The following is a 20,467-nucleotide window of genomic DNA, read 5'->3' as shown; positions in this document are numbered from 1 at the left end:
AACGGACACCCCGATGTCTTTGAATGTCTTTCACTTTGACCGGAAATTGTGACCACTTAAACGCTGAAGTGAGTGACGGACCTTTGTAAATTAATGAGCATTCACTCCCCTCAGGTGTTCACAGGCGGAACTGCAATGTTACAATTCAGTACAGAGGCAATTAACAATGGTTAAAATCGTTATTAATATGCCTATTGTCAACTCGTTATTAGTTTTATTATTAACAGCAGCATGTTATACCTGTTTTAATGTTTTAAGTATCAGTTGCAAGACTAATTTACAGCTGACCTGTTTATTTGCGGCGCAGCAGCTCTATTTCTCTACTGCCCTCTAATGGTCACGGTGAGGAACGCCGCCGGTACAGACAAGGATAAACTGGTGGACATAAATTAAGCAGTCGAAATGATTACCCCCCCCCCCCACACACACACACACACAAAGCCCAAAGATCCTTATAAACAATGTCAGTAATTGGAAAATTTGTTTGAAATACTTTTCTTTTATAACATATGATTTTACACACCCATTCACACAGACTCTCTCTCTCTCTCTCTCCGTCTGTCTCTCTCTGTCTGTCTCTCTCTCTCTCTCTCTCACACACACACACACACACACACACACACACACACACCCCACCCGCCGGTCCATCATCCTCACTTGTGTGTGACGCTCATGTTTCTCTCCCACTGAGTGCATCTGCTCTCTTATCTAATCTTTGCCTTAAATCACAGAGATTATCCTGCATCCATCTGTCCCGAGAGAAAGAGGGAGAAACAGAGAAAACTGACTTTGCCTTAAAATAATTTCACTGCTAATTTAATGCATCATTATGCTGTTTAGGTGATAAATCCTAACGGTTGTGCTGACACAGTGACACCATCTTACGCTGTTACTTAGATTTTATTATACACCAGGTTATCTCACATGTACATATCTTGTTCATTTACACATTTTTTTATTGTTTAAATATGATCATTTTGTTTTTTTATTTTCTTTTTTTTTTTACATGGATTCCCACCAAGTAGCCACACATTTCATGAAGGAGGACGACATTGGAGTAAACTGAGACAAAGAATAAACATGATTGAAAATACACAGATACAACACTTAAAAAATGAAACCTCTTCACAGGAATAATCATTCTTGTCTTTAAGACATTTCAATCAAAACACACTGGTTTTCTTTAGTCATTTTTAAAATTTATGAAACCTATTTATGACAAATCCTTTTTTTTAAACATTCCAGCATTTGTTTCTCAGAAAAATGAGATCTAATCTCAAACCTCCACAAGTTCAGTACTTGATTTGATTAAGAGCCGCCTCCAAGTGTCCTTTAAATTTCAAAATCAATGGCTGTGTCAGCATGACTTACATGCAGAATGAAGAATGTGTGTGTGTGTGCATGAACATGTTTCATGTCCAAGTCCGTTAGCGCTGTCTACCATATGTGCAGGTGCAAAGAGTTGCACAGTGCAGTAAACCGGTTCACCTCCTGCACGCTTGTGTCCTCTCAGGAGAAGATCCTGATCCTCCGTCAGTGCTTCAAGATGGAGAGAACGCCGCTTCTAAAGGTCATCCAGAGGAGCTGATCAAACTTTAACACACCCTTTAATAGATTCTGGCTAATCCCACCCTTTTCCGCCCTGCGCGCCATGGGTGCACTTCACACCTACAGCCATGTAAATACCAAATCGTGTGCCACCATTCCCCCCTGCACACTGGTGCACTTGAATGTGCTTTTATGAAATTAGCACCCCGTGTATGTGTGTAAAGGGAAGAGAGGGATAGTGCACTGCTGTGCTCATTAAAACATGCTCACTGCACAATATTTCAGCACCTGTACCCAACACAACGACACACTTGCTGTCACACACACACATTTGAAAAGCTCTGACCCATCAAATCAAACATGACTGACATTTAAAGACATAAACCAACGGGGGGTAAAAGCAGATGGAGAAGATGTAAAACGTCCTGTTGAATACAGGGAGGAAGACAGAGGGAGTGGAAGGCGGGAGTGATGCTGCTCTTCTGCACAGGTTAGGCAGCGGAACAGCTACTATCACACTCTACTTGTCATTCCAGCTCTCCAATGGGAGCACACACACCAAATGAAAAGCCTAAAGTGTCGGATGATTACTCTTGATATGTGGTTCGTGACCCATAAGCCAAGCTGGGAATGACCTAGTTAGGTCCGACTCAGGTGAGACTCAGTTAGACGCTGCATGCAGCTCAGTGCTGCGCTCCTTCATGTGTCTTCACATTGTCACACATAGGCAAGGAAGCTTGTCAAAATAAAAGCTTCACACACACACACACAGAATGATGTGACAGATTTCATTTTCAAGTTCGAAAGTAAGTCACTGAGGGCTTGAAGCATTAAATTCTGAGACATGCAAGCATATTTGAATTATGCATGCTTTCGAAACAACGCTGCTACGTCAAAGGAAAATTCAAAGAATGCATCACCTACATCAGGACCAGAGGGTCCGCTAGGAACGTCACTCATAAACACTTGCTTTGCTGTTGATTTCACCTTTGACATATTTGTATTTGATCATTTGAACTTGAAAAGCTCCACATTTAAACTTGCTTCCCCAGAAAAAAACAACTGTGCAGCTTACACATAAAAAATTAAATACACACAATGCCAGTGGCTTGAGAGTTGCAGTACAGGCATTAAAGCCTGTGTGTGTCTGCGCACATAGACACAGAAACAGACACAGACATAGACATACACACACACACACATGCGCGCGCGCACACACACACACACACACACACACACACACACACACACACACACACACACAGTATGCCTCAATGATGTCATGGAAATTGAACTCCTGACCAATCACAGCAAGTTCTGTAACAGGAAGGATGTGAAAGGAGCTAAACTTCTGCAAATTAATACTGAATGTGCTCTTGTACATAAAGAACTCCAACATTAGCATGCATACACAAACACACACATATACACACACAAGGTCACTCACACACGCACACACACACACACACACACACACACACACACACACACACACACACACACACACACATACACTGGAATGAATCAGATGCGTACTTTCGGTATGTGCAGTTGTCGATCATGTACGAAAGCACACAGCGAGCCCATTCAGTATTGCAGTGAGTGACTCTCTCTTACAATCTCATCCCAAAATCATTCTTCCTCTCGTCTCTCGTTGTCTTGCATCATGCCAGTTCTTCTACGTCAGCTTCGTCTCCTCTCCTCCATTGTACATGTACGAGTTGTAACCAGGAGGCTGCACGTACTCCTCAGTTTTATCCCAGTCTGTTACCCATCCGGCCCCGGCCCCGGCTCCTCCTCCTCCAGCCCCTCCGCCATTTGAACCAACCACCTGTTGGCTCATGGCTCCATATTGGCCACTGCCACGGTAGAGATCCTCCGTCTCATTGGCCAGTTCGTCCTCATCGATTATGCCACACTTCTCCTCACTGGTGTCCTCGATATCAGCCCAAGGCTGCTTTTCTCCTGAAGCAAAGATTCCTGGAGAGAAAACATACATCTTTATTTATCTGGATTCAGATTCTTCTAGACTTTCGTATCACAGCACTCCAGTCATACCATAGAAGATAACTCCCCCGTAGTGAACCAGGGACGCTATAAGGAAGACGTACTGCCACTCCTCGCGTGTCTGAAATGATGAATGGCAATAAACATGACATACACTCATAATCAGTTTTATTCAGCACTGTAATGTTGAAGCAGTTCTTTACCTTGTGTTTGGTCATGGCGCCCACTATGAGAGGACACACCATTCCAGATAATGTTCCCACTCCGTTTGAGATGCCCATCAGAATGCTGGCATATCGAGGGGCGATGTCCAAATGATTGACATTAAACCCTGAGTGCACAAAAAAAATTCCAAACATCACCCTGTAGATATAAAAGCTTTCTTAACATGCAGCGTATATGGAGCCAAGCTTAAAGAGAAAGCCATCTTTCTAGGGAAATTTGCTAATTAGGATGAAGATAATTATTTCTGGACAAATTAAAGCCCTGAACCAACCAGAATACAGAGAGTACCAAATACAGGCAAGACGAAGCTATGCTAAGTTGCCCATTCACTACAATTCATTACGCTAAGCTAAGTAGCAGTTAGCTGATGTCTGTGGGACTCAGCTCCCTAATACAGCACAGGGAGGGGTCACCATCTTCTTGCCAAAATGGCATGTTCCTTTAAAAACGGTTAAAATAGACACTTTCTTATTTAAATCAATCTGCTGTTGGTTTCTCTCACCTGATATAGCAAATCCACTGAAGCCGACAGCAAGAACCAGGAAGGAAATGGCGACCCCTTTTGTGTGAGAGTATCCCACCACCAGCAGGAGCGTTGCCTCCATCCCAAAACCTGATCCATGTAAATACATCAGGAACATGAGGTGAGGAAAGGTGAGAAAAATGAATGGAAGTGCATCATAATTCTGCTGCTTTAGTTGTCAGAACTGACGAAGGCAGACTCGTGCTACATTATTAATATCTGCCGCTCTTCAAACACTGCTGATGTTCTTTGAGAGAAATGGAGGCATGACCTTGTTTTTTTAAGGTGTGATGAAGAGATGTCAATTCTGAATGTCGCTGCTCTTCACTACGTCACAATGACAATCATTTAAAGCACGTGCAACACGACTTCTAATCTTTTCAGCACTGCCGCTCTTCCAAACATTATTTTACATTCACTAAGAGTGAGTAAATGAAAGCAAGGATTTCACTTTTATGAACCTTGAGAAGCGACACCCGACATGCTCCTGTCTGTCTCCAGGGTCAAACGGATGTCTAGTTTATCACAATATTTGGTTGCTTCCTTGAGGAGGGTGATAGAAATTCTGAGGCGGATAGTTTAAGTCAGAATCTGATGTAACCCATAGTGGACTTGGTTGAAAACAGTCAGCAGTTATGTTTATTTGCAATGTCCAGCCAGACGCCCACTCCATATCCGTCTAGAAGTGTTTTACCTGAGGCAGGAAGGCAGATATGATGTACTTTTCCTACTTTCACAGTCTTGTAGTGTGTTTTTTGCATTTCAAGTACACACAAACCAGCGTCTGGTGCCAAAAAAAGACTCTGTTTTACGTCTTTGGAATTCCAGAACCCAGAAAGAACCAGCCACAATTATTTAGCTTAAAGAACAGCTACAGCAACAAAACAACAGCAAAACTTTCTCAAATTGTCCTTCTCAAAGCCTAAAGCCTATCGGCCAATATAATCCTCATCTTCTTTATCCAGACATACGCTCAGTAATCCACCAATGCTTTAAGCTAAAAGAAACAAACGATAACAACTCCGTATTGTAAACTAGCATTTTTGGGCAGATTTGCTTATGTTGGCTATCAGTCCCCATAAGCTTCAAACTACATACACGTGGCTGGCTCGTTCTGCATTGTGGAGGCTCAAAGAAATGATGAAGGAGGCAAAAATACCAAGACACTTACAGAAGTGTACTTAAAAATAAAACTTTCTGTGTGAAGTAGTATCTATTTAGCAACAACCCTTGTTGACGCTCTCACCTCCACAGTTCATGAGCTTCCTGACGTTGGTGGTGGTCATCAGGTTGTGGGTTCTAAGGTAATCCGCCAGCTGGCCTCCAACAGGAACGATGATGGTCATCACCAGATGGGGCAAAGCTGACACCATACCCACCTTACAGAGGGCCAAGGGAGAGTGAAGGAGTGACTCAGTTTCAGGAAACAATTAACAGGAAATAGGTTGAAAAGAAAAATTGCCCCCCGAAAAGATTTTCTTATTTTTTTAATGCTTTGAACATAACTGGGACGATTAGAATCTGGGTCCTATGTTTGCGATGAAGGACTTTGAGCTACGGCCTCAATCTAAGGCTTAACAGAAAAATGTTACACAAATCATTAAAAATGAAACTAAAGTAGTAAATGCAACATTATTTTTTCTCATTATGAAAGCGTCCACACTAAATGAAATATGAGTTAATTCAAGAGATATAGATAGAATGAAACTACACCATTGTAATGGACCAGTGAAACCAGTGAATCATCTAAGTCCTGAGTAGGTCTGCAGCTTCTCACCTTGCTGATCTCAAAGCCAAAAACCTCCTCAAAGTAGGCCGGTTGACTGATGAGCAGCAGGTAGAAAGTCCAGCTCCTGCAGAAGTTGGCTACAATGATGGCATAGACCGGCATGGAGGTGAAGAAGTGTCGCCATGGCGTTTTGAATTTCTGCCAACGGAAAGAATAAGAAATTAGCCGTATCCGTGCTAGTTGTGCTTGCGTGCAGGTCTAAGATGTTGGTCTGAACATACGTGGAGAGGATTGAGAAATGTCGCTGACTCTCCAATTGCATCTTCTATGTACTTCCTCTCCTCTGGTGTGATGGTGGGATGAGCAGCTGGGCTCTCATATGACACCAGAATCCAGAATAAATACCAGAATATCCCAAAGCTGCCTGGGAGAGTCAAAGGTACAGTAGTGAAAGAGTGAGAAAGGGGGAAGATGAATGGAAAGTAGCAGGATGCTGCTGATGTTGACAGCCTCTGTGCATTAGTTAGCATTAGCAATGAGCTAGGAGGGAATTCTGGGTTCAGGGAACGCTGTTTCAGTGATGCTACTCAAATTTGTGCTGTATCGGGTTCTGAACAGCACAAGTTTCATATAAGTACCATCTTCCATCTACCATCTGAGAACACAATGAATTATGGTCCTGTTCCATTTAGGTGTGCCAGGATTAAAGCTGTGACACACTGGCTGTGTTTCATGGGTTGTTCAACATGCCTTCATTCACTTGGGAGAATCCCCCTTCAACCATGACAAGTCTTAGAGGATTCTATTACCCATAATCCATTGCAGTTTCTTGTCACTGCCAACAGGACATCAACAAGAAACTTGATAAAAGCCATGTTTAGTTTCACATTCCTTGTCTGTCTGTTACGTCAGGCCAAAGGCTGAGGGGCAGTTGAACTACTGATGAAGTGCAGCAACTAAATAAAACATTCCCTCAATCGATCTAGTTAGTCTGGCATGTGTCATACGGGGCTTATGAGAACATTCTGACTTGTGACTACTGGGATACTAACCATAGACATAGAATACAGAAGGCCATCCAGTGTATTGCACCAGTATCCCAGCTAAAGGCATGGCCACCACTGCCCCTGCATAGGATCCTGAGAAAGTATCAACCACAAATAAAAGTGAGGAAGTGTCATCATTTCTGCACTCAAAAAGTGTGATGTACGTAACCAAAAGGATGCAACTGTCATCTCCATCTTCACAATCGTTTTCAAACACAGAACTTCAGTTGGGATTTCAGGAGGAGCATGTCAGCGGGATGAACTTTACCACAAAAGGCTGTTGTGGCTAATCGACTTCTCTCCAGGGGAGGAGCCCACTTGGCCCAGATCCCATGGCAGGCTGGGTATGATACACCCTGGAGGACAAAGCACACACACTATTTTAACATGTACTATGGACACTAACACGTCGACGCAAACACACATACACACAGAGAGATGTATACTATACCTCAACAAGGCCCTGACATATCCTGACCAGTATGACGCAGCTGTAATGGCAGCGAGCGGCAGACGGAATCAGCATGTTGAGGGTGGACGTGGCCACTATGGCGAAGCCAAACACTCTTCGATGAACAAGCAGACAGACAAACAAGCTGCTTCAGACTGAAAACAGCAGTGGCAGGAAAAGTGACACATAAAATCCACTAATAATGGATGGCGCGCTATTGTGGATGCACCATAAAATCAGCGCATCCTCACTATGGACAGTTATGGGTCATTTTTAAATATATCGGTATTAGTCTGACAGCTGATATTAATATTAGCCATGATGGCCATGATGATGAAGTAACAATGAGGGCTTCCAATGTTTTAGACAATAAACGTTCAAATTTGACTTGTTTACATTGTGCTTTTTTGTGGTTTTTCACTATGAACAAAATTTAAACGTCATATAAATGTGTTTCTATACCAATAATATTGGTACTGGTAAATATGAGCCATTCAGTAGTAAAATATCAGCATTTCTGATATTGGCAAAAATCCAGTATCATGCATCATCTTCATCACTGAAGCACATGCATATATGAACCAAACCGACCTGGTTATGAATTTGTTCATTGATCTTATTGGGTGGTTTCATACTGCTTCAAATTTGAGTGCTACATTCAAATTCTAACAGTGAGAAATAATAACAATTTAAAAGTAGTCCAGATAACGTACAAGTATTGTGTAATCTGAAGAAATTCACCTGTTGGCTGCAAATTTTTGACATATAAAACCTCCCGGGATCTGTGTGACAATGTAGCCCCAGAAGAAGGAGCCGTGGATCATCCCCACCGTCTCGGGGTCCCAGGTGAACTGTGCAGCCTGGATGGATACGCGAATGAACAAATTAAAAACAGAGCAGACTACCTGGATTAGCTGTGCTCAGAAACCTGAGTTTTTCAGATCCATTTTGCCATGAAACACAGACAAAACAATCCATAAAAATACTCTATATGCATCATAGATTTCTGCTACTCACCACAAGCACTTCTTTGTTGCCTTTGTAGACTGTGTGGTCGTTCACCATGCTGACAATAGCCACACCCAGGTTGCACCGGATGCCAAATGAGATGCAGAATCCCAGGCCAGACAGGATGGCTATGATGTAGCGCCTCGGCAAACCAAAGCAAGTACAGTCCACCACAGGTAGCTCCTTCTCCTCCACCAACTCAGGACGGCCCTCTGCTGATAACTCAATAGTTTCCCCATTGGGCTGCCGCTTCTCAATCAGCCTGAAAGGAGAGTCAGGACCACTATATGAAAAAATAATGTTCGAAGTAGGTGTATTTGTTGGTAGGGAGCAGCAGCAGGAAACATCCCCACTGGGTAGAGACCAGCAGACATCTGAAGACATCTGAAGCAGCTTAAAAATGATGTTTACCCATAAAGTGAGTGGAGGGAGATAATGAGGTCATCACCTGAACTGGGCTGACTGGCAACCATCAGCTGATATAGCAGGAATGAACCAACCCTACACTCCATAACAAGGATCCAGGCATTGTACATTAGAAAATAGTGAGACATTTTCCAGGTATAAAGTGTGTCTCAGTCTTTGGAAAAATGACAGTTTTGGATTCTGGACAAATGAAAAATATGGTTCATCATAGCTGAAGTGGCAGTACTTTTCTCTGGACTTTCTCAGCAAGGGCAGAGCTAATGAGCCATTTGTGTGTGTGTTTGTGTGTGTGTGTGTGTGTGTGTGTGTGTGTGTGCGTGTGCGCGCGCGCATGCGTGTATACTCCACACTCAGCGTATCTTAGTCTGACAATTTAACATTTTTTTTTCCCTCACTGTGGAACCAAAACATTGCTGTTCACATGTGTATTGAATACTGGGATGTGTGTTGAGCGGTTCAACTCCTACTTGTTTTATGTGTTGATATTTATAATTTACTGATGCGTGCAGAGAGGCGTCCCTCGAGATGATGAGAGTAAGAGAACAGACAGTCTTTGATATCCAACTGAAGGCTCAGAGAGGGATTCCCTGGGAGTTTCGCGGTGAAGGTTCGACAAGAAGTCTGCGGGTGTGAAAGAGTAAAATGCTGGACACATGGTAGCCTGCTGCAAACATCACGGCTGAGTCAGCCTGTGTTTGTGCGGGGGGGAAGCTGCCACTGGTTGAGGAGCAGAGCTAGTTAGCCATGCCAGCACATCCCCTCTGCAGCATCCGCTCCTTTAGGACACCTGGGACCCACTGGTGTTGTTCAAGATGTCCGCTTGCTCAGACACAAACAGGAGAGTCTGCAGAACTGCTTCCAACCACAGTTGTATTTACTGAAGAGGCAGACTCTTGCTTGTAATGCCGAATTATTCAGACAGCGAGTCAAAGACGATAGAGTGAATCTATTGATTTATGTCTTGTGTCTAATTTGGGTTTCCTAACTCAAAATTATACTTGCAGAAAAGACAGGGGATTTCGAATTTATGCCTGAACATCTCGCATGTTTTACCGCAAAATGTCTCCATTTTACACTCACATCAATCCTTTTTCATTTTGTTTTGGTCAGTCTTTCATCTAAAATGTTTCCAGTTTGTCTCAACTTACATGCAATAACCTACAAGTGCAATGAATCTCTATAGTTTTACTCATGCTATACTTTCCTTATTAAAACAGACAAGCTTGCTCCAAATGAGATTTGTAGTACTTGTAGACAAAGATTTCTAATCTGATCCAAGGAGCCTGAAATATGTCACTCTACTCAGTTTACACGAGACCCTTGTTTGTCAAATGGCGAGAGTCACCATTTTCCACAGAAGTCAAACAGAGACGTAAGGGGAGCAGCCATCTGTGTATTGCAGCCTCCAAATTCCCAACACCACCACCCACTATCAAACATGCACACACACACACATGCACACACACACACACACACACACACACACACACACACACACACACACACACACACACACACACACGGATGCATGCATGCAGCAGATACACGCCTGCTGCACAGGTTTCTATAGTTAAATCAGACATGACGCCACACTTTCTGCTTTATATATGTTTTAACATATGTGTGTTTGTGTGTGTGTGTGTGTGTGTGTGTGTGTGTGTGTGTGTGTGTGTGTGTGTGTGTTCACATGGAAGTGCACTCGTGGGCCAGCCCCTTCCACTGGTCTGATCCAGTTAGTCAGTGAGCTGGAGAATGATGCACAGAAATAATCAACACAAAGATTTATTCCATGTAACGAGTATCATTGCATTTTTAAATAAGAGGGCGAGGCCATGCAAAACCAAAACAAGCGTTTACCGCAACTTGAGGCTGTTTGCAAAGCAAACATTCAAGATGATCCATCTCTCTCTCAAGCTCTATTCACACACGCGTAAAACACAAGACGAGTCGGACTCTGACGCTGGTTCATTATTGATATGTTTTTGGGTGAGATGAATAATTCACGGCAGCTTTTACACCATAACCTGTCACTATCTATCTATCTGCTAGCCTGCCTCTCCTGCAGTGGTTATCGTGGGTGCTTATGCACGCGGCCTCCACCCCCTCCCCCAGTTCCACTCAGCAGACATGGCATAATTATTATATATATTCCTGCAATCACTCTATAAATGAACAAATACACAAACAATTACAGCGAACTCATCCTGGCTCCATCATGAAAAATTTAACATGTCAGGTGAATCTCAACGATAACAGAATAACACTTGGTAAAGCAACGTTCTGGAATCTGTAAGAGATTAGAGACTGCATCCTCTCACTCCCTCTCTCTCTCTCTCTCTCTCTCTCTCTCTCTCTCTCTCTTAATCTGTCACAACATTCAGATTAGGATTACAAAATGATTTACTTCCGGAAATGAATATGGAAGGACAGACTGGCAGTAGGCGCGGTTCAGCACGCTTCTTCTGTGACGTCACACTGCTGAGATCAAGCCGGGCACGGATTCAGTTTGTCGGTCTTTTAGTTAATGAGAAGGCTTCGTTAGCACATGCTTCGGGTCAAACAGTCACTGGTTGATCAAAATTAGGGTCGCGACAAATTATTATTTTTCACAATTAATCAAGAATTATTCAGTATGTAAAATGTTGAGAAATTAAAAAAAAGAAGCAACAGCCCAATTCGACTCCTTCACATTACTTCAAAGGATTTCACAATTCCAAGATCCTGATCTTAGAACATTTTATTTTTAGTGAATGCAATGTGCTTCTGTGGAGGACAGTCTGAAGATGCAGTCACGCAACTCTGGTGCCCATTGAGCTTAAAGTATAAGAAGATTTAGATTTAATTTTTACACATTTTGAGAAAACTAAAGTTATGGACTTAAAATCGCTGTCAGCATATAAAAGTTCTGGTTCACATTTGGCGACATTTTGTGTAGTTGTAAACATGTACAGCTGATTTGTTATTCATTTTGAAATATTTGACAGTTAATATAGCACCACTATCCGGACGATTAGCCTACACAGCTAGCTGGGGAATTTTGGCATCGGATTGGACCTCTGTGAAAAGTGTGGTTCATTTTCACGCATGAAAACATAGATTCCTTCAAAAAAAAGAAGAAGAAGAGGAAAGAAAATAAAACTAAAACAAAAGGGATTGGAAGTGGGACTTTTATCATTAATCATGTCACTACGGGACATACAAAACCAGAGTGAGCATGATAGCAGGTGCACTGGCTTTGAGACATGGAGCTTTGGATCAGAGTAGATGGGACACAAAGGGTCTATTTTTCCTTCACAAGTTAGCCGGCCTCCCTGACACTGCTGTCTCTTGTCTCTGGTAAACAAATATGCTGACTCGCCACCCGAGTGGAGCTCAGCCGCCTGCTTCAGAGTTGGTGCATCCTCCTCCTCATTAGACCTCAAGACAGATTGCAGCCTTACACCTTCACATATGCTACCAGCTAACGAGTCTAGCCCGCAGCAAAACGTACTGTTAATTGCAGATGCCTCACACTGAAGGGTAATTTTACACGAGAGTGAGATTTAGGTGTGTGTATCCCTCCTCCTGACATACTACAACACCGTGTTTTCAGATGGCGCTGCCTTTACAGTTTCTGTCAACTTGATAAATTAGCATCACAACTACTTTGCTGCTTGCCTCATGCGTGAGTAGAGGTATGAAAGGTCCCTAGACACTTGGTTTTGTGTGAGGCTCACAATACTGCGAGCTTTTACTCATCGGATGTAGCCTGGCTCGTTAGTGTAGGGAGGACCTGATTGGTCTCAGCTGGAAACAATTAATGAGCAAGCGAGCAGGAGCAGGCAGGAGGGCCCTGACCTCAGGCTCTCCAGCAAATATCATACTTACAACAGTAACAGGCTCGCTAACTACTAGCAGGTCTAACAGCTGAGCAAAGGAAACAGCATAAAGCACACAACCTGAGTAAAAATGTCTCGTAAAAAAATTCACATCTTTATTGCACCGAATTCTAATGCTTAGATTAGTTGATATCAACTTTTGGTAGTATCTTTAGTAGCTGGGCCACTAAACACACACTGATCAAGCATCATCCACTGCCAGGGATTCTCCTGCCTATCAAACCCACTGGGGTTGAATACTCATAATGGTAATAATTTCTGTGTTCAACTAAACACAAACACTTATCACAAACTTAATTATTCCTCCTTTTGTTCCATCTTGGTCTGAAATGGGAGTCCCTGTGAACACATTCAAATATCAGATTGGGATTTACTTCATCTAAGCACACATAACTCTATGTGTGCCTAAACAGAGTAGGCCAAACGTTCTCCTGCCTGTGCCAATTCTGTCCTAAAAAAAGGTAAATTCATCCTTGTTTTATTAAAGGAAACAATTGGTAAGTACATTTACGAGCTAGTGTCAGTCCATCATGTCTCCTAAAGGAAGTTTGTTCCTCCAGAGGCAATAATGAGTCACTGCAGCAAGTACGCTATCAAGAACCCACCCTTTGGTACCAAGCCAAAGCAGAAATTCCATGGTTTTTTTTTTCCATAGAATTCCTTGTTTTTCTATGGTAATGAAAGAAACGAAGACACTGTAGGTACTGGATATACTGGACAGCAACCACATGTGGAAAGACCTTGGAAAGCTGCAACAGGTCTGCTGCTGATTCATGGCAAGCAAAACACGCAGACTTCGCAGCAGACCGGTTTTGTGTGAAATTGGTTGAGAGACTGGAAAGAAACCGCTCCCGATACCCAAGTGATGCTACCGATACGACCTAGACATGGTGGCCAAACTTTGTAATTACAATTATGGCATCAGTCACCTGATGGACTGCATTTTCCCTGCAGAGATTTCAAAAGAAGTAAAATGATGGATGAAAGTCCTTGGATTTCACAACCATCACAAAATGACTCAATATAACTTCTGTTATTAGATCTCTTCGGTTTAACAACATTTCAAAGCCATAAGATTAAAGTATTTAATCTTTGTTCAAGTTAATGGAGGGTTAAACGCTCCGCTGGGAGAAGTCTCTGGTGCTCTGTCCTGTGCAGCCCATAGATCAGGCACACTAGCGTTCCCTTCATACCCGGAAGCTGAAGTCTTTTAGCTTCCTGCACCAGTGAGCAGCTTTCATATGAGTGCTTCTGCCTCCACCACTGTATTCAGATGTGTTCGTACAACCGCGGCTTACACGATCGTTCAAGCTGGGCTGACCGTTTAGACGGGGCGGCTACTCTCATCTGTAATTCCTGCTTTTCGTTTTTGTTAAAACACTGATCGCACAGACAAATTGTGGATGCAACAGGAGGCTGCACTTGTACTCATAGAACCTGGAGTTCTGGCAAGGAACTAACCAGCTCTCTCTGAAAGCTCTTCACTGAGGGTAAATATAGAGATTCACGCTTTGGTTCATGTGAAAAAAGTTAGCAGTTCTTCTCCTTCTGCTTCTCCTTCTGGAAAAATGCTGCCTTCTATGGATCTGGAGCCAGAAACGACTTTAGATCATCTACAAATTGTACTTTTACAGTGCATTCCAGTTGAATTACGACCAGCCCCCCCCCCCCCCACCGTCTTTCTATTAGAAAATACCTGACAAACCTCGAAACCATAATTCATATTTTGACAATTCTTTAGCACTTTTGTCTTAATTGTGTTGCATTGAATCTGTAAGATAGAAGATTTTATTAAATTTTTTTTTATTGTTTTAAATGTAATTTTGCAATACAGGCTATGATTTGCGCCACACATACATACAAGACTGTGACCCGGGACCTTTATTCTCCTGTATATTAAATTCACAAATTCAGAGAGCATTCTGTGTAATCCTCCCATAAGAGGATGATGTAGCGGGATGGAGTGAGCGAGGGAGGTTGACGGCAAAAAAATTATATAACACCAGACGCCTTGGTCATTATTCATCATGTGCTGCATTGTTTCACTAGTAAATGCCCCTTTTTCTTTCTTTCTACAGAAAAAAAGATTTCCTCCTGATTTGCTCTCTTTTTGTAGGTCAGGTGTTGGGACGTTTGATGAATTGTTGCAACAAAATGTCAGCATTTATTTTGTCATGTCAATATAGTGGTGTCTCCCCCGTCCTCCATGATTCACTTGCTCTCCCCGAAGTGAACAGATTGGGTCTCGGTGGGACTGTGTCACCCAGGGAGACACCCTCCTCCCCATCCTGTCACACCACTTTTTCCCTCTCTCCCTCACTCTCCTGTGGACACACACATACACACACACACACACACACACACACACACACACACACACACACACACACACACACGTGACCCTCATAGACTCTATTATCTAAACACTCACATAGAATAAACACAACCACACACATCACTTATCTGGGCCATAATATGATCGTATGGAGGAGCTTTGATGAGACGTTTGTTTGCTATTTCTGTTGTGTCTGGGTTCAATTATTTATTTATTTATTTTATTCAAACCCATAACACACATATAGCATTAATGTATGTGTAAAACATCACAGATATAAAAAAAAAGCATTAATGGATTAAGCTGATATGATAAATTCATCATCTGTGAAGACCCTTTCATAAACGTGTGCACATGTGGCCATTTCTTCTCTCTTAGTGTATTTATATTCAGAAATGTATTCAGCGCATGAACTGCAGTCACTTTTTTTTTTTAAAAGCTAAAAAAAAAGCTAAACTCTATGACTGACTTAACCTAAAAATGATGGGGTTTTTTTTTCAGCATTTCTTGGTGACTCCAGAATACAGTAAGAGCCAGCAACGTATATTTAGCTTGAGGCTAATGGCGCCCCAAGGTTTCCAGCTACAAGCAACTGCAAAAATACTCAGAAACGTCTGTTTATAAACTCTCAAGTGCACACTTCGGGTGTGGAGTCACAGTGAACCAGTGCAGACAAGTGTAGGCGAGTTGTTTCAATTGAACGTGCCACTTGGTTGCACTCAGTGCTTCCATCGACGAGCGATGAAGGAGTGTTGCCGTTTGTTTTTTGCTCAAATCAAAGTGTTTAGAGTACCATACATACTGCTGGAGAAAGATTTGGATTCTACCTGCCATTTTTATGTACTTGTTGGTCACAGGGTATCATTAGCTTCAAGCTAAATATACTTGGCTGGCTTTTTTCCACATTCTGGAGTTGCAAAGAAGTCATGTAGCGGTGGAAAAAAATGTATTTGTACCTTCGTGAGCTCAAGACACTTATTTGTGAGTACTTGAAAAGCAAAACCCATCCTTCGGTGGAAGTATAATTTCAACTATATTCACTAAATTCAGCCACTTTCACACCCAAAGCAGCAGACAGAGTGAGCGAGACACTGGCAGAGGACAAAGAGGTGAAGACAGAAAACAGTAAAGTACTTCAGATGAGGCATGTCATTACTTTTTAACACAACTTGGATGTATGTCAAAACTCTCACAGCAGAATAGCCTTCTTTAGGTTTGACGGCCAGCAATAACCAGACTCATCACTTTCCCTGGACTGGTGGGGGAGTGGCATGGTGGCAAAACTGATGCTGACCAGAAATGAATTTCAACAGCTTTGGATATCCTGTATTTGGCGTTCTTCACTTCTTGATCTAAAGTGTAATATTCAAACAAGACAAGGGTAACTGTCAATCCCAACATTCCCCTCCAGTCCACTCCAAGTCCATTCCCCCTATTTTTGACCTGGAAGCATCAGTGTTCCACATTACACTGATTTATACTGAATTTTGGATCAGGAGCAGCTTTCAAAATAATTATGATGTCACAACTCCTGCTCTTAGAATCAGATTTTCACTGAGCGTGGAGAACAGTTACGATTTCGCTGATGAAAACCTTCTAGTGTCTACGCCGCCATCATTCTACACAGCGAAGCTCGAACATTCTGTGCGAACAAGAGGATCAACGCATTTGAGACTGGAGGTGGACCATAAATTTCACATGCGCGTTTATACCACCGTTTTGGGGGTGCATCTAAAGTGGTAATGTAACCAAAAAGCCGGGTATAAATGCTCGATAAAAAATACTGTGATTAAAATGTCTTTTTTCGTCTTCGTCTTGCGGCTCATCACATCCGAAATATTAGAAAACATCAACTACTTTCTTCACTCCATCATTACGTAACTATTTTATTCAAGCCACTTTCCAAAGCACTGCAGAGTAAATGAAAATGTCGCACTCCACTGCAAGTAAAATGGATTAAAAATGGATAACCTGTTTGTATCGTGCGTCGCCTGGTGCGGACGGAAAACTGAGCTCTGCCTGTGGAGCCACGCAAGCCTGCAGATGCAGACCAGCGGCAAAGGAGTTTCTTTGATAAAACTATTTGAGAAATATTAATGGGATGTAAAATATCCACAGGGTGCTTTTCATTTTTACATGCAGTTGAAATGGTAATGAGTTGATAGCGTGCGTGATTTTACTGTAGTCGTTCCTCTGCACTGGAAGATGAATGGATGATGTTTAGTCATTGATGAAAAAATGTTGGTAGAGCGAACGCTGGCAGGAGAGATGCAGAGTGCACTTGACCTTACAGTGGTGAAGTTTATGCTTACCTAGGGGAGTTTAATATAGAAACAGGAGCTGCCTTCTGATGGAGAAAATCTTTAAATAATAGATGAACTTCTGGCTGCTTTCATCAGGAGGGATCTCGTTTTTGTCTGTTTGCTGGTGAGATTGCACACTCGCGTAGCGCAGGGGTTGCCTGCTGAACAAAATGCCATATTTTCACACCGGCACGCAGATGTGTGTCTCAGAGCGCATCCATTGGAACGCAATATTCCGGTTTCCTGACGAAACACCACTCACAGTGAGAGTTTAGCAGCTAAACTGAAGAAACGGCCACTAAAACTAAACTGATACATCAGATCTCTCATGCACTTTTGACCAGTAAGTGAGAAAAATGCCTTAAATTTGCATGTCTGTTAATCTGGGAGATCTTATGCTGGTGTTTCAGTGGATGGATGGATGGATGGATGGATGGAGGAGGGAGCGGCTGGAGGAAGTGACATAGGCTGGGATGGTGTGGGTGGGAGGGGAGAGTTTAGGGATTTGCGTGGCTCGACAGCTGGACTGAAAAACAGGCTATTTCAGGACGGGATTTATACGTTTGGTTGCTACCTCAAATCCTGAGAGAGCGAAAGCTTAAAGCAATGGTTATTGCATGAGCTTCTGTCCGTGACTTTAATCTCTCATTTTGCTGAAATATTGTCAGCACACCGGTAAGAAATTTGACTGAACTATCAATCTTCGGCTCAGAGACCTGCTTCTTGTTATTGATATGAAGGTTGTAAAGGTGAAAAAACCCCAGATCCATTGATATCAAAAATCATGTAGTTGTTGTTTTTTTTGAAAAAATTGTATCAACTACACAAAGATGTCACTGGATCTGTCTTTTAAAAGTTTGTTATAGTAACGTGATATGCATATAAAAAACTGGAGATCTCACAGTTAAACATCAGAAAAAAAGAGTAAGATAGATAGATAGATAGAGAGAGAGAGAGAGCAATAGAGATAGATGATAGATAGATAGAGAGAGAGATAGATAGATAGATAGAGAGATAGATAGATAGAGAGATAGATAGATAGAGAGAGAGAGATAGATAGATAGAGAGAGCAATAGAGATAGATGATAGATAGATAGAGAGAGACAGAGATAGATAGATAGATAGATAGAGAGAGACAGAGAGATAGATAAATAGATAGATAGATAGAGAGAGAGCAATAGAGATAGATGATAGATAGATAGATAGACAGATAGATAGATAGATAGACAGATAGATAGATAGATAGAGAGAGAGAGAGAGAGAGAGAGAGATAGATAGATAGATAGACAGATAGATAGATTTCTCCTCCAGACAGGTCGTGTCGTGATAATGCACGGAAACATTATGTAACCACAGTTTCTGTCTTCTGGAACATCAATATACTCAATCCACTCTCACGAAACCAAACAAACAGGAAAATAAACTCCGGAAACTCCAACTGTGATTGCTAAATATCAAACTGGAAAATGTGTTCACAGGGCTTTTCATCTACAAGATAACTCCAAATAAAAACTTTTCTTTTGCCGGAATAAGTTTTTTTTTTCATATAAACAACATAAGAGGAAAAAAAATCCTTGATGTGACAGATAATCATCTTCTCCTCCAGCAGCAGTATTTCATACACTTTCAGTCACACTCATCAGTTTTCACTGAGCTGCGCGTTGCGCCGAGCTTGCGGCATTTTTGCGCCTCTCTACATCTTCCCTGCTTGGTGTTTGCGGCTTGGATCGGACGTTTAAAGTCAACAAGGAACAAACTTTTTTCTTGGCTTGTTCTGTTCAGGAGAGAGGGGTGTGGAACCCGCAGCGTCACGATGTCCCGCATAATAAAACGACAGTTTCAAAAAAAAAAAAAAAAAACTGAGAACGAGTGAAAGTCAGAGGAGGAGTATTCAGAAGAAGTGTGGTACCTGTGAATTTTCCCCAAAGTTTTGCCTGCCACCGCCTTGAACCTGTCTGGTCGGATCTCCATCCTTGCAGCTCCTTGACCCGGCCGGTGTGCCGTTATCCCGCGCGCCCTCCTCCTCCTCCTCCTCTCCTGAACGCGCACACCGCTCGCGCCCTCCCTCTCCTCCCTCTCCTCCCTCCCAGAGAGGTGCGGGGCGCATCGGTTCAATATAAACCGCAACAACAAATATTTTCCCCTTCTACGAACTCCTTTCAGGCAGGAGCTGCTCCACAGAGAACACCGCACCAGCACAGCGCACTGGGAGACTCACCGGGACCAAACCAGTTCCTTTGATATAAGAGGCATAAACACGTGCACCAACAAGCCTGGCGGTCCGATTAGTATCCAATAATAAGGAGGGGATACAGGTAGTGACCGTGGGTTAGTGCATCTTAAATTCAAGCGCACCTCAAAGTAATCACATTACTGTTGTAATGAATATCCTCTTATCTTCCCAATCAGTATTACCACAGTATTTGGGTGCCAGTTACAGTTATACTGCAGTTTTACAAGAATTTTGAATCACTTTATTGCAATTCTTGCGTTTTTAAAAAAAAATCATTTGTAAAAATAGAATCAAATATTCATACCACATGAAATGTTAGGTCATAAATTTATTTTCCGCTGGCACACGAAGAAAAGTGGTAACCTACATTAAAAAAATTATATTTATATATATATATATATATATATATATATATATATATATATATATATATATATATATATACACACATATATATATATAATTTGTTTTTGAAGTAAACTTTACTAGAAGCCGCAACAATAATTGCTCCATTTGAGCGATGATATTGCAAAGACAAAGAATCAAGGGAGCCGGTCCCCCTGCCAAAAGAAAAGATTCATCAGGCTTCAAATTCTATTAGATGTCAGACATTTCACAGAGTGAGAAACTCCTGCAGTGGTAACCAGACTGAAATTATTCAAATTTAGTCAAAAGTATATTTTATTCAAGTATACTGATCAGCTGAGTCCAGAAAACTGTGAATCAGTAAAAGTCACGTTAAGAGTCAGGGAGTT

At 42.1% G+C, this 20,467-nt stretch overlaps 1 protein-coding gene across 1 annotated transcript; it reads right to left on the bottom strand.

Annotated features, from left to right (window-relative positions):
* Nucleotides 1-791: 791 nt before the first annotated feature.
* On the bottom strand, nt 792-19,529 carry slc17a7a (solute carrier family 17 member 7a). The gene is made up of 13 exons (XM_086185164.1): nt 19,389-19,529; nt 8,547-8,799; nt 8,271-8,389; nt 7,530-7,644; nt 7,347-7,434; nt 7,085-7,171; nt 6,314-6,456; nt 6,081-6,230; nt 5,550-5,682; nt 4,283-4,393; nt 3,759-3,886; nt 3,607-3,676; nt 792-3,528 (listed from the first exon to the last, which is right to left on the bottom strand). The coding sequence occupies exons 1-13, from the start codon at nt 19,448-19,450 to the stop codon at nt 3,227-3,229; spliced, it is 1,761 nt and encodes a 586-aa protein (XP_086041290.1). The 5' UTR covers nt 19,451-19,529; the 3' UTR covers nt 792-3,226.
* Nucleotides 19,530-20,467: the final 938 nt, after the last annotated feature.

Source organism: Aulostomus chinensis, chromosome 18 (assembly GCF_037954235.1).
Source record: "Aulostomus chinensis isolate RoL2024-O1b breed Wild chromosome 18, RoL_Achi_v1.0, whole genome shotgun sequence".
NCBI classification, from domain to species: Eukaryota; Metazoa; Chordata; class Actinopteri; order Syngnathiformes; family Aulostomidae; genus Aulostomus; species Aulostomus chinensis.
This window is presented reverse-complemented; position numbering and strand designations above follow the sequence as displayed.